Source organism: Sorex fumeus, unplaced genomic scaffold (assembly GCF_029834395.1).
Source record: "Sorex fumeus unplaced genomic scaffold, SorFum_2.1 ptg000131l, whole genome shotgun sequence".
NCBI lineage: Eukaryota > Metazoa > Chordata > Mammalia > Eulipotyphla > Soricidae > Sorex > Sorex fumeus.
The window spans coordinates 23,755,121-23,769,442 of record NW_026606188.1 but is presented as its reverse complement, the minus strand read 5'-3'; the positions used below and the strand labels follow the sequence as shown (position 1 = coordinate 23,769,442).

Genomic DNA, 14,322 nt, shown 5'->3' with positions numbered 1-14,322 from the left:
TTTAAAGAGAAAATACATAAGGTTCTACATAAACATCTAACATTTAGTTAAGGAGGAAATTCAGAAATTTCTACTTTTTAATAGCTTAAAAAGCTAAAAATTTATGTACATTATTTAGGGAAGGGATGTAGCTCAGTGGTAAAGCACTGGCCATATATGTGTGAAAACCTAGGTTCAATTCCTGACAACACACATATATACATTACACATATATATCTTTTTAAATTGAGGTATACTTTATATATCACAAAATCCACAACTATCAGTATCTAATTCAATGGTATTTAGTAAATTTGTACAATTGTACATCACTATAAAAAGATTTCTGATCTAGCCCTATGCCCACTGATCTGCTTTTGTTTAATTTTTTTTTACTCTAATGTAGGAGTACTGCTATTTATTCAGCAATGATCTGCTTTTTGAGTCTATAGTTTTGCCTGTTCTAGAAATTTCTTATGAATAGAATCATATAACATGTTGTCTTTGTGTCTGGTTGTTTCATTGGGCATAAAGAAATTAAGGCTGCATCTATGCTATTTCATGTAACAATAGTTCATTCTGTTTCTGTGTTAAGAAGTATTCCAGGGGCTGGAGCGATAGCACACCAGGTAGGGCGTTTGCCTTGCACGTGGTCGACCCGGGTTCAATTCCCAGCATACCATATGGTTCCCTGAGCACCGTCAGTAGTGATTCCTGAGTGCAGAGCCAGGAGTCACCCCTGTGCCTTACTGAGTGTGACCCAAAAAGCAAAAAAAAAAAAAAATCAAACAAACAACAAAAAAAAGTATTCCATTGTATGGCTATAACCACAATTTGTTTATTCACCATTTTTTCCCCATAGTTTTAAGCTTTTTTAACTTTTTTTTTTTTTTGCTTTTTGTGTCACACCTGGCGATGCACAGGGGTTACTCCTGGCTCTGCACTCAGGAGTTACTCCTGGCGGTGCTCAGGGGACCATAAGGGATGCTGGGAATCGAACCTGGGTCGGCTGCGTGCAAGGCTAATGCCCTACCCGCTGTGCTATCGCTCCAGCCCACATTTCTTTATTTTTTATTCTACTATTGTGATTAACACTTGTATACGTGTTTCAGAAGACAACATTTTCACTACTCTAGTAATAGGTACCTAGGAACAGAATTAATAGGTCATGTACTAAGGGTATGTTTAACTATAAAACTGCTCTCCCAGGGTGAGGGGGGAGAATGGTCAAACTGTTGGAGTAGATTCTTTGTATGTGGGAACTCCTAATATTTGGGCACCACATGGTCCCCCAGCACTGCCCAGAGTGACCCCTGGAAGCTACCAAGCTGGGAGTAGTCCGAAGCACAGCTGGACATGGTCCAAAAATTCTCCACAATTATTTTTTTACACATCCAGCAGCAATGTATGTAGTTTTTCCACTTCCTTGTAGATATATCAGTCTTTGAGAGTGAACCCAGGTCAGCTGAGTGTGGACATCAGATTTTCATTTGTATTTCCCCAGTGATTAATGAGGTTTAGTAACTTTACATGAACTTATTAACTATTCATGTATCTTCTTTGGTAAGCTAACAATCCTTTGTTCATTCATATTCTAACAACTTGGAAGAATTCTTTATATGTTCTGGATATAATTCCTTTGACAATAATTCCTTATATGACTTACAAATAGTATGTATCGGTTTTTTATCTTATCATTTTATTTTTTATTTTGACCACACCCAGTGGTGCTCAGGGCATACTCCTGGCTCTGTGCTCAAAAATCACTCCTGCGGTGCTCAGGAGATCACATGGGATGTCTAGAATCTAAGGCAGTTTGGCGCTGTGCAAGGAAAGCACCTTACCTGCTGTACTATCTCTACAGCCCCTCTTTCCATTCTCTTAATAGAAATTATTTAAGTCCACTGTCACTGTCCTCCCATTGTTCATCGATTTGCTCGAGCGGGCCCAGTAACATCTCCATTGGAGACTTTGTTGTTACTGTGTTTGGCATATGGAATACATTATGGGTAGCTTGCCAGGCTCTGCCGAGCGGGCGAGTTACTCTCGGTAGCTTGCCAGGCTCTCCGAGAGGGGTGGAGGAATTGAACTCGGATTGGCCATGTTGGCTGCATGCAAGGCAAACGCCCTACAGCTATGCTATCGCTCCAGCCCATTTAAGTCCAATTTATCCATTTGTTCCTTATAAATTATAACTTTTTTTATTTTGTTGTTTTGGGGCACACCCCACAGTGCTCAGGGTTTACTTCTGGTTCTGTGTTCAGAGATCTCAAATAGAGGTCCTCAGGGGACATATGTGGAGTGTAAGACTGATCACGTATTGTCTATGCACAAGCCAAGTGCCTTAGCCCATGTACCACCTCTCCAGCCACATGAGAGATTATACTTCTGGTGTAATCTTTGCCTAACCCAGTACACCATGTACAGAACCATGTATAAGCTCTGATCATAGTCAGGCATGCCCTAAAAACAAAAACAAAAAGAATTACCAATTCACAGTCCGAATAAAGCAGAAACCTGAGCAATAAGCCACACTTGGAGCTCTTTTACTACAAGTATGTTTGATAATTCTAGACAAGATAGCTAAGAAGCTAAGCACCCCCTTTCACTAATCTCATAATGCTAGAGAAACAAAAGCCAGAGCTGAAGATCATATAGGAACCTGGAAGGTTACATTCTAGGAATAAGAGAGAACTGAAAATAAATCAATACATGCTTGGACTATAGTCTAGTTTCAAATTATCTGTGAAGACCAGAAAGTATCAATCCCTAAAATTTAATGAAAGCAATCCTATTAGGCCAGGATTAGGGGCCTCTCCTAAGCATTATAAGCTAATGAAATTTCTGAAGGGGGACTTAATACATAATACAGTGAGTAGGGCACTTGAAAATAAAAAGAAATTCAAGGATTTCAAATGTTTTAAAGGGGTGAAATAAAATTGCAAGTACTCTAGAAAGACTAATAAAAAGATGGTAATAGTGTGTTCAGAATTTGGAGATAATCTCTAAACATAAAAAAATAGCAATAAATCAAACAGGAAGGCAAAATGGAAATTAGAAAATATCTGAACTAAATTAAAATATTACTATACTAAGTAGTGAAAGTTTGCCAAGAGTGATTTAGATACTTCACCATATATTATAATTAATAACAAACTTTGTTAACTCTTTAGGATTAATATAACTTAATCACTGTATCACTGTATCACTGTCATCCTGTTATTCATCAATTTACTTGAGCAGGTACCAGTAATGTCTGCATTCATCCTAGCCCTGAGATTTTAGCAGCCTCTCCTTACTTGTCCTTCCCAACGGTGCCGCATTGGAGGCTCTTTCAAGGTCAGGGGAATGAGACACATTATTGTTACTGTTTTTGGCATACAGAATATGCCACAGGAGCTTGCCAGACTCTGTGGTGTGGAAAGGATACTCTTGGTAGCTTGCCGGGGCCTCTTATAGTGTTAGAATAACTTAATAAATATATAAATATCTATTGAGTCTCCTAAGACTTCAGTAATTTTCTCAATTCTACAACTTCAACTTTTTGGATTTCTTTTGGGTTTTTGTTTTGTTTTTCAGCTTTTGGGCCACATCCACACACTCAACAGTGGTCAGAAGTTATTCCTGGCTCTATGCTCAGGGATCATTCCTGGCAGGGACCATATGGGGTGTGAAGCACTAATCCCAGGTCAACCATGTGCAAAGCAAGTGCCTTAGTCCTCTGCTATCTTTCCAGCTCTGAGACTAATTTTTAGAGATTAATTTCTTTAATGTTTACTAGTTTTCAGCTTTTCAGTTGAATATGCCAAACACAGTAACAAGAAGTCTCAAAATGGAGACGTTACTGGGCCCACTTGAGCAAATCAATGAACAACGGGAGGACAATGACAGTGAAGCTATTATAGCATAAGAATAAAGATTTGGCTTAAAACAGCTCAAACTCTCCATGGGAATAACACATTTAATCCAAGTTGTTCCCTATCTGCTACAGCCACAGAATTACTGCTCCATATGAAGAGCTGCTGCTGAGCTGGAGTGATAGCACAGCAGTAGGGCATTTGCCTTGCACACAGCTAGTCTAGCTGAGCCAGTTCAATTCCTCCGCCCCTCTCAGAGAGCCTAGCAAGCTACCGAGAGTATCTCGCCTGTGCAGCAAAGACTGGCAAGCTACCCGTGACATATTCAATATGCCAAACACAGTAACAACAAACCTCAAAATGGAGACGTTACTGGTCCCGCTCGAGCAAATCGACGAACAACGGGACGACAGTGACAGTGACAATGTTTACTAGTTTTTCAGTTTCTCTTAACACACATTGTACAGATATCAAAAGTAATAATTCCACTTTACAGTAAAGGCACCTATTCTTAAATATTCTGTATTTTCTGACATGGGCATTGTTTTAAAACATAAAATTTAACCGTGGGTGGATTCAACAACAATCTGTAAGTGTGCAAGGTGTGCAGTATGAAGGCAAATGAGGGGTCAAAGAGATAGTACAGCAGGCTTTGCATAAGGTCGACCCATGTTCAATGCCTGGCATCCCATATGGTTCCCAAGCACTGCCAGGACCTGAGTGCAGAGCCAGAAGTAACCCCTGAGCACTCCTGAGTTGGGCCCCCACCCTCAACCCTGCCAAAAAAGAAAATGAGATGGGTAGTTTCATCTGGTACCAAAAAATATCAACTCAGTTTTTCTGTGAACTTCCAAATATGTTTCCCATAATTATTTTAATATATTTGTCTTCAGTCTTTGTCTACCCACTCCTAGTTCAAAACCTAGAGCTCTGCCTATATATAAAAAACTTGTACAGGGCCAGGAAGATAGTTCAAAAAGCTAGTGTTCATGCTTCACATGCATGAGGACTGGGTTTGATTCCCAGAACACATGGACACCAAAGAACTGCTCATAGCGACCTCTTAGCAACTTGCTGGGAGTAGCAACTTGCTGAGCATGGCTGGATGAAGACCAACACCGATTCCCCTACACAAAAAAGTTAAAAAATAAATGTTTAGAACGACAGGAAATTTAATTATCTGAGATATGAAATAATAATACCAAATCATTTGTATCTTCTAAATAAAATCTAAACTAAAATCTCTGTGAGCATATGAAAAATTCTAATATCAATTTTGAAGTTTACAGTGAACAACTGCTCCTATCTACTGTATTTTGGGTTTTATTTTGGCGTTTTGGATCACACCTGGAGATGCTCAGGGGTTATTTGTGGCTCTGAACTCAGGAATTACCCATAGCAGTGCTCAGGGGACCATATGGGATGCCGAGGATCGAACTAAGGTCGGCCGTGTGTAAGACAAATGCCCTACTCACTGTACTGTCACTCAGGCCCCTTCTATCTACCTTTTAAAATTTCCTTTAAAGATCATTTTAAGGTAAATAATAAGCATAAAAATAGACCTAAAACAATTCTAATCCAGTATGGAGACCTAAATTTTGATTTCTAGTGTAAGAAGTTTTCATCATAAAATTTCTCACTTTTGGAACATGAGGATTAAATTCCACAGCTCTATGAATTGCCTGCACAGCATTAATTTCTGCTGTGCTTAATCCTCTTCTAGAGGCTGTTTCTGGAGAGAATCTATAAGAAAACAAAAATATGGAGAAGTAAACATTTACACATCTATTTTCATAGTTAGATTATATTATGGCCTCCTGAATCAGAGGTTTCTGGTAATGCTCAAAGGCAAGGCCAAATGACTACTAAACATAAATGTGAAAGTCTTTGGCTCAGCATATAAAGGCAGCAAAAAAATGTTTTTAAATTTTTCCATTTACTAAAGAAAGCCTTGAAGAAAAGTCCAATGAAGGCGCACATTGGGAAAGATAATAAAATAATGCCAAAGAAGCTATCAAGAAAATCTCATAAAAGTATATTCTTATAAAACTCTCATTGAGAGGAAGCCAACTATGAATGTCCCGTTCCAAACATATGAAAGCACAGTCACGGTCCTCCCGTTATTCATTAATTTGCTCGAGTGGGCCCAGTAACATCTCTATCGTGAGACTTGTTGTTACTGTGTTTGGCATATTGAGTACGCCACGGGTAGCTTGCCAGGCTCTGCCGTGCGGGTGAGATACTCTCAGCAGCTTGCCGGGCTCTCTGAGATGGGCAGAGGAATCAAACCCAGCTCAGCTGGGCCGGCTGCGCGCAAGGCAAACGCCCTACCACTGTGCTATCACTCCAGCCCTGAAAGCACAGTAATTTAAGAAATTTAATTAAAAGAAAATGGTGCCATCTTGGAACAGATAACATGAAACCTATTTTCCTACCACACACACCATTATTAACATCACAGTTACTATGCAGTACATATACTTTCCTTCATTAAGTATTTACTATACATAATCTCCACACAATTACCCAATGGTATTATTAATCTAAATTTTATATGAGTTTCATTTTAAAGATGCGAGGTGATTAGTTTGTCTAAAAGTCCATGGCTGGTATCCAGATTTAATAAGCTTTAAAAACCTTGCTCTTCCCATCACATATAATAAAAAGATGCAAAGGGAGAAAAAAGAGCATTGTTTAAAGTCAGTGAAGGAAAAATATAATATTGAGCTTAGCAGCCTTTCTAAATTGTTGGTTTTTTAACGACTTACTTATCTGAAACAGTCCTTGTCTTCAATAGTGCTGCCGTGTAACAGATTGCTGCTGACTTTGGAAGGCTTATATCTGCAAAGGTAAGTTTAAACTTAGATAAGAATTACAAAAAAATGAAAGTCAGTGAAAATTTCTAATAATAATAATTTACAAGAGCTGGGTAGGGAGCTCAATGGACTGGAGCACACAATGCTTTGCATGCCGGAGACCAGAGTTTGAGGTCAGCATATCATGGTTCCCTGAGTATCTCCATGAACAACCTCTCTGAACACTGAGCCAAGAGCAGTTTCTGAGCACTATCAGGTGTGACCCAAATAAAAACAAAACAAAATAAAGCTTACACTTGCAAATTCAACAAATATGATGTAGTCGTAGAGACACTGAACATAAAGTTGGAAGACAAGGGGTGCTGGAGAGATTGTAGAGCGGGTAAGGAGCTTACCTTGCCTACAGCTGACACAGATTCAAACCCTGGCACCCCATACGGTTCCCAGAGCCCTGTCAGAAATGATCCCAGAGTACAGAGCCAGAGTAAGTCCTGAGCACCACCAGGTATGGCCTCCAATCTCTAACCAGAATATCTGTGAAAGCCATGAGCACAATAGTAAAAACTACTCAACAGACACCACTAAAAATCTATCTTATTCAGAGGAACAGGCATAACATAATGAGAACTCCTTAAAAATCCTACCTTAAAAAACATAAAACAAACATATTCTAGGGTTTATTTCTTTAGAAGGTGTTGCAAATGTTAAGCAATTTGCTTACTGGGGGAAATGTCATTAATAACAACAACAAAAAAACTAAGCAGGTGCAGCTGACCCGGTTGAATCCCTGGCACCAGGTATAGTCCCCAGAGCACTGCCAAATGTGGTCCTAAAACAAATGAAAAACTAAAATAGAAAAGAAATTCTACTTATTCACAAGCCCAAAAAAAGAAAATTTAAAACAAAAATGAACAATAATTAAATCCAAATCCAAATGATAAAACAAGTGGGCCATTTTAATTAGAAGTATAAAAATTCTACCGAGCTACCAAAAAGAAAAAAAAGTTTGAAAAAGTAAATAGTTAGGAGCTGGAGAGATAGTGGAGAGAAGGTAAAGTGGGCAGAGCATTGGCCTTGCATGAGCCTGATGGGTTCGATCCTTAGGATCATATATTGTCCCCAGAGTCCCACCAGGAGTGATCCCTGAGTGTAGAGCCAGGTTAAATCCTGAGCACCACAAGTCTAAGAATTGCTGGGAGTGGCCCCAAAATAAAACAAAACTTTAGATGATAAAACCATGAACAATTTAAATCTTTTTCTTATTCCTGTGTTATCGAATTAACTATATTTTATCAAATTATGATTTTCTATAAAGTAAAAAAATTAATAGGGATGTACAATAAAATTAACTATGTAAGTCCTCTGTTAAAGAAGGCTTGACATGGGACTGAAGAGACAGTGTAAGTTTTAAGGCACGTGTCTTCCATGTGAAAAACCCCAATTGAGGATCGCTGCATCTGCGGGCCCTCAGATTGAACTGCCAACCTGTTTGCTTGGGCGATCTCAAAATAAATAAGCAAATAAATAAATAAAAGAATGACTATAGGAAATGGAGTAATAGTATACACAGCCAAACTGGGTTTGATTCCTGGCATCCCATACAGTCACCTGAGCCCACCAGGAATGATCCCTGAGCACAGAGCAAGGAGTAAAGTCCTGAGTACCACTGGGTGTGCACACTCTCCTAAGAAAAATACCACCCCCTCCAGAAAGAATGCCTATAGCAGTATTATCAGTATAGTAAAAATAAAGAATTCTCCTTGTGTTTTACATTCTAGACTTATTTCAGCAAATGGAGGACTAAAGAAGTAAATTTACTTTTACTCTCTCTTCAGGACTCTAAATGATATAAATTAAGAACTCATAAATATAACTGAAAATATATACCAAATCTAATCTGATTATTTTTAGTGAGTCAGGTACCATCTGATTTTTCAAATATGTGGTTCCTAAACTTGTTACCAAGTATCATAAGCGCACCATGCATCTGATAAGTTCCATATGGAAAGAATTTTCACAAATTTCTCTATTAGCCTACACTATTCTGAAGCACTTCCTAAGAATTCCAGATGTCTAAAAGAAATAAACTTCTCTTTCCAAGTATAACATATTTCAAACTTTCCAAATCATGGGATTCCCAAGCTAATAGGTAAGAACTTACAACAGGACAAGTGTGAATAAGTAACTTATACACCAATTAGAATGTTTTCATCTTTAGGTTAAAAGCTCAGTTAAAACCTCACTCAGAATGAGAAAAAAAAAGGTTTTGCTTCTTTAAAATTTAGCACACAACTTCAATTATTGTAAACAGGCACCATTATAGTGTAATAATTTTTTAAAAAGATGCATAAATATAATTATATAAAAAAACTTCTTACTACTAAAATACTAGTGAACAAATAATGGAATTTCTGAATTAGACCTGATACTTACTGACTAGGAGTTCCATTACTTAATCTGCTTCAACTCTAGTTTCTTTATTGACTAAATGAGTAAAAATACTTGTCCTACCACCTTACAAGATTATTATCTGAATCAGGGACCTGAGAGATAGTTTAGTGGCAGAGCTCATCTTGCATATGGGTCCAATCTGACCCAGGTTCAATCCCTGGTACCACATCAGATCTCCTGAGTCCTGCCAGATGTGACCCCTGAGCACAGAGCCAGAAGTAAAACCTGAGCCTACCTATTGTGCCACGACCCTCCCCCCAAAAGATTATCATCAGAATCATATGAAATAACAAATTACAGGGGCCAGAGTGATAGCACAGCAGGTAGGGTGTTTGCTTTACACGCGCCCAACCTGGGTTCGATCCCTGGTATCCCATACGGTCCCCCAGTACTGCCAGGAGTAATTCCTGAGAGAACAGTCAGGATTAACCCCTGAGTATCGCTGGATGTGACCCAAAAAGAAAAAGGAAAAAAAAAAAGAAATAACAAATTACAGCTTGTAATGAGAAGGCATTTTAAAAATGTTATTCTAAATTACTTTTATATTTATTGCCAATTCTTGTTCTGTGACATTCCAAGACAAATGGGGTGCCTTCCTAGGTACCTATAACACCCCACACTTTTTCAATGATCTCACCTAATATACTCCACTTTTCTGTAACTACTATTCATTGATCTGTATGTTCCAACTAAAAAATTCTATTAAGTCAAAGTCTATGATTTCTTGTTCACTGTATTTCAAGCATCTCACTCATAATAGGTACTAAATAAATACATCTTGAGAGAATGAAAATTCTTCCTTGCAGATTTTTGTTCCCAAAACCCTAATAAAGAATATACTTAACAGCAACTTGTACCTAAGAATTCTAAATATTGACTGGTAAGATTGTAAAGAAATAGAAATATAAGAATAGGTCACATCCGTGATTACCCCACTGAACCAAAAATATTTTAACTATGCTACCAAGTAAAAAAAGTATCACTCACCATCATATTTTGCCAGGACTGCCTGAACATCTGCATAGGCCTGTAATTCTAAAAGTGATTCTAGGAGATTTTCATGGATGTTCAACATAGTAAGAGGAGGAAATTCTTTCATCAACTATATATTAAAAGGGAAAAATAAGATTAAAAACATAGTAAAGGAACTTAACAAAGCTATATGAGATTCATTAACACACTTTTTTCATTTCTTAACCAAACCATAAATTCAACCATTAAGAAATGCACGTAACATACAAAACATAATATATTCGGCCATAGAAAAGATGAAGTCATGCAATTTATCCATCGGTGGATCTGGAGAGCATCTTGCTGAGTGAAGTCAGGGGGGAGGGACAGACACAGAATGATGTCTCTCCTCTGAGGGGTATAAAGAAACATAGCTGGGGAATAACAAATGCCGAAAGGCAATAGAAATGAAGAGCATGAAAATTTGGTCTTTAGTAGGAAGCTTGCCACTGGCTGGGTGAAAAAATTAGGGAAGGGAAGACCATGACAGTGGTGGGTGAAGTGGTTACCCTGGCAGAGGATGGGGTTTTGAAAGGCGGTAAAGGGATATGCATGATGCCCGATCGTCAATGCTACTATAAACCACAGTGATTCAAAGGAAAAGGAAAAAGGAAGAGAAAGAGGCAGACTGAGCGGAAGGAAACAAAAAGGAAATCAGGGATACTGGCGGAGGGAAGAGGACACTGGTGAAGGAACTGGTGTTGGAACATTGTATTCCTGGAGCTCAGTCATGAATAACCTCATAGTTTTTTGTTTCACAGTGATTCAATTTTTAAAAAAAGCATGTAAATGTAAATATATTTCATTTATAAAAAGGTAAAGGTAAAGGTAAAGGCCCTCCCGTTGATCGTCGATTTGCTCGAGCGGGCCCAGTAACGTCTCCATTGGAGACTTTGTTGTTACTGTGTCTGGCATATTGAATACTCTCGGTAGCTTGCCGGGCTCTCCGAGAGGGGCGGAGGAATCGAACTCGGGTCGGCCATGTTGGCCGCGTGTAAGGCGAACGCCCTACCCGCTGTGCTATCGCTCCAGCCCCTATAAAAAGGTATTAAATAAATATATCAAATAACCGGAAATCTAAAATGCATTTTCAGTCTTTTGGAGGAACAAATATAGAGGTCCAGCCATCATAAAACTTACATCTCTCATTATTTTTACTGCTTCTCTTATTCTTCCTAATTTCCTTGCACACATAGCCAATCTTCTCTTAATATATACCAGTACATTGGTATCTCTCCCTTAAAAAAAAAAACAAAACACAACTGTCGCTACTTTTGTTTTATAATTTGCCATTTTATTACCACATTACTCAGTCAATTCTGTTTTCTTGCCTGGAAGATTCAATTAAAATTCAATTGTGTCAGAATAGAATAACATTTATGACTACTGTGTTTGGATGCTGAACTCTCAATGGAAGTTCATTATACCACTTTCTATATATTTTTATATGTGTTTTTTTTTGTCTGAAAAGTTTAAGAAATGCTACTTTAGTTTTTCTCCAACAAGTTATGCCACCAGAACTTTCCATGTATCATGGAAAGAGAAAACCAAAGCTCAACTTAATCAAAATGGAAAAGAAAAAAGAAAGGCTGGGTAGGCTGAAGAGATAGTACAGGGGTGAAGGCATGTGCCTTGAAGTGGCCAAACCCTGTTCGATCTTCGGTGCCACAAGTTCCCCTGAGCAACAGCCAGAAGTAAACACCAAGCACATAGCTGGGAGTAGTCCCAGAGCACTGCCAGGTGCGGCCCAAATATGAGCATCAATACAACACAGAACATGCAGATTTGGGTAAGTCTATAATTACGGGTCATCTAATCTATAAATGTGGTGGAACTGACAATCCAAAACATCAGAATAAGAGCCAGGCTGATGAGATGGGACAGGTATCCTTTAGGATAAACTGAAAACTGAACGTGAGCATGGGTCACCACTGATAGCTCCCTATGGATATCTGAGACCAGCACACACTGGTGACCATCATTAATACCCCATGACACAAAGATTTTGTCAAAAACATGACTACAAGCACCACGGAGGCTGACTGCACTGTTTTGATTGTTGTTGCTGGTGAGCAGACTTATGAGCATACCCTCCTGGATCACACACGGGGTCTGAAATAACTAACTATAGGTGTCTGAAAAATGGGTTTCATTGAATAAAAAGAGATATAAGGAAACAATTAAGGAAGTCAACACCTACATTAAGAAAACTGGCCAAAACCCTGACAGAGAAACTCATGCCACTTTCTGGCTGGAATAGTTGACAATATGCTGGAGGTGAGTGCCATGGTTCAAGAAAGGAAAGCACCCTGTAAAGATAAGAATACTACCAGGGGGTCATAATACAGGGAGGCACTTGCCTTCCACTCTGCTGACCCATCTGAATCCCTAACATGACATATGGTACCCAAGTACTGCCAGGGGTCATGCTCAAGCACAGTACCAGAATAACCCTGAGAATTGCTGGGTTGTGGCGCCAAAACAAATAAGATGTTCATGCCAGCAGACCTACACTGCTTGAATCTCTGGATTATATCCTGCCACTCACTCACTCATCCAACTGACAAGCCCCTGCACCTTCCCCTCCCAAAAACCTACAAAACTTGTATTCTCAAGCTTGGGCATGGTGGGTACATTGGTTTCAGTCGATATTACCACTGGAGTGTAGGCTGTCAAAATGTACCCAGAGGTTCTGAGTCAAGTACTTTCTGGAGACAATGTGGGTATCAATGTCAAGAATGTGTCTATCTGGACCAGAGAGAGTAGACAGAGCAAAGTTGAAAGGGAGCTTGCCTTGTATGAGGCTGACATGGGTTCAATCCCCAGTGCCCTATGTAGTCCCCCAAGTCGTACCAGGAGTGATCCCTGAGCACAGAGCCAGGAGTCTGCCCTGAGCACTGCTGGGTATGACCCAAACCCCAATAATAATAATAATAATAATAATGTTTCTGCCAAAGATGTGCATTATGGCAATATGGCTGGTAACCAGAATGACCTCCCAGTGGCTGCAGCAGGTGTCACAGCTCGGGTAATTAATTCGCCAAATTAGTGCAGGAAAAGCTGGGAGACAGTCCCAAGGTCTTAAAATATGGTGATGCTACCATCATTCATACAGTTCCTGGCAACCCCCTGGGTTGAGGGCTTTTCTGATACCCTTTTCTGGGTCATTTTGCTGTTGGTGACACGAAGGCTACTGCTAAGATGTCATTAAAGCAGTGGACAAGCAGCAGCTAGAGCTGGAAAGGACACCACGTCTTCCCAGAAGGTTCAGGACGATAAATATTCTCCTCAGTGCCTGACACCCCATTTTCATCAGTGATGGTGTAAAAAAGGGCCTTAGAATTGTTGGTCTCAACTAGGCACTTAAATCTAACGGTAACTGATTACTGGTAATAATGCCTTCTGTAAACCCTTCAGAAGGAAAAGGAAATGCTGAAGATATAGGGAGAATATGGGACTTCAGGTGTTTCTCTGCACGTGGTCAATCCCTGTTTCACACATTTTCTGTAAAACCATCTCACTCATAAGTGAGAAAAGAAAGAGTAGAAAGAACATTGCTTGGTATAGTCTACATAAACGCAAACTTATTATAAAGAAAAATCAACCAAAGAAAGATTTAATTGCAAGTATACAGTTGTTTTTTATTTAAAAAGAGCTACTCCCTGATATTATATGAAGATACCAAATAGTGTCTTCCTAAAAACAAGTAATGTATCTTTAGTATGGCTTGGAGCAAAGTGAGAAGAAAGATAACAGCTGCTTATTATCACTAAAAGGCTCTCCTGAATTTGAGTATTTTGGATTTTGTTACTTCCATAGCCAGCATTCTTTTTTTTTTTCCTTTGCTTTTTGAGTCACACACATCTTTGCTCAGGGGTTACAGCTTCCTCCTGGCTCTGCACTCAGGAATTACTTCTGGAAGTTCTCAGGGGAACATATGGGACAATAGGGATCAAACCTAGGTGGGCCACATGCAAGGCAAACACACTACCCACTGTAATATATCACTCTGGCCCCCATTAATTCCTGCATGAAATAAATTACTGCTAAGTCTCAGAGCAAGCACCTCTCAAAACACCAGAGCAGATGTGTTCTCTTGCACAAGTATTCCCTAATGCATGTTTATTTGTATTGCTGAGTTATAGGAGTTATGAATAGATTCATTTTCTCTCAAGTAGCTAACCTTTAAGCATTAAGGTTTTTATTTT

The 14,322-nt window shown here is 39.0% G+C and overlaps 1 protein-coding gene across 1 annotated transcript in view; it reads right to left on the bottom strand.

Annotated features, from left to right (window-relative positions):
* Window positions 1–14,322, bottom strand: part of ST7L (suppression of tumorigenicity 7 like) — a 95,813-nt gene that overhangs the window by 30,306 nt on the left and 51,185 nt on the right. Inside the window, exons 8-11 of the mRNA XM_056138971.1 lie at window positions 11,255–11,352; window positions 10,091–10,205; window positions 6,605–6,677; window positions 5,477–5,579 (exon numbers count right to left, since the gene is read on the bottom strand). Of these exons, the coding sequence (XP_055994946.1) occupies window positions 5,477–5,579; window positions 6,605–6,677; window positions 10,091–10,205; window positions 11,255–11,352 (389 nt within the window). The remainder of the gene's footprint in view (window positions 1–5,476; window positions 5,580–6,604; window positions 6,678–10,090; window positions 10,206–11,254; window positions 11,353–14,322) is intronic.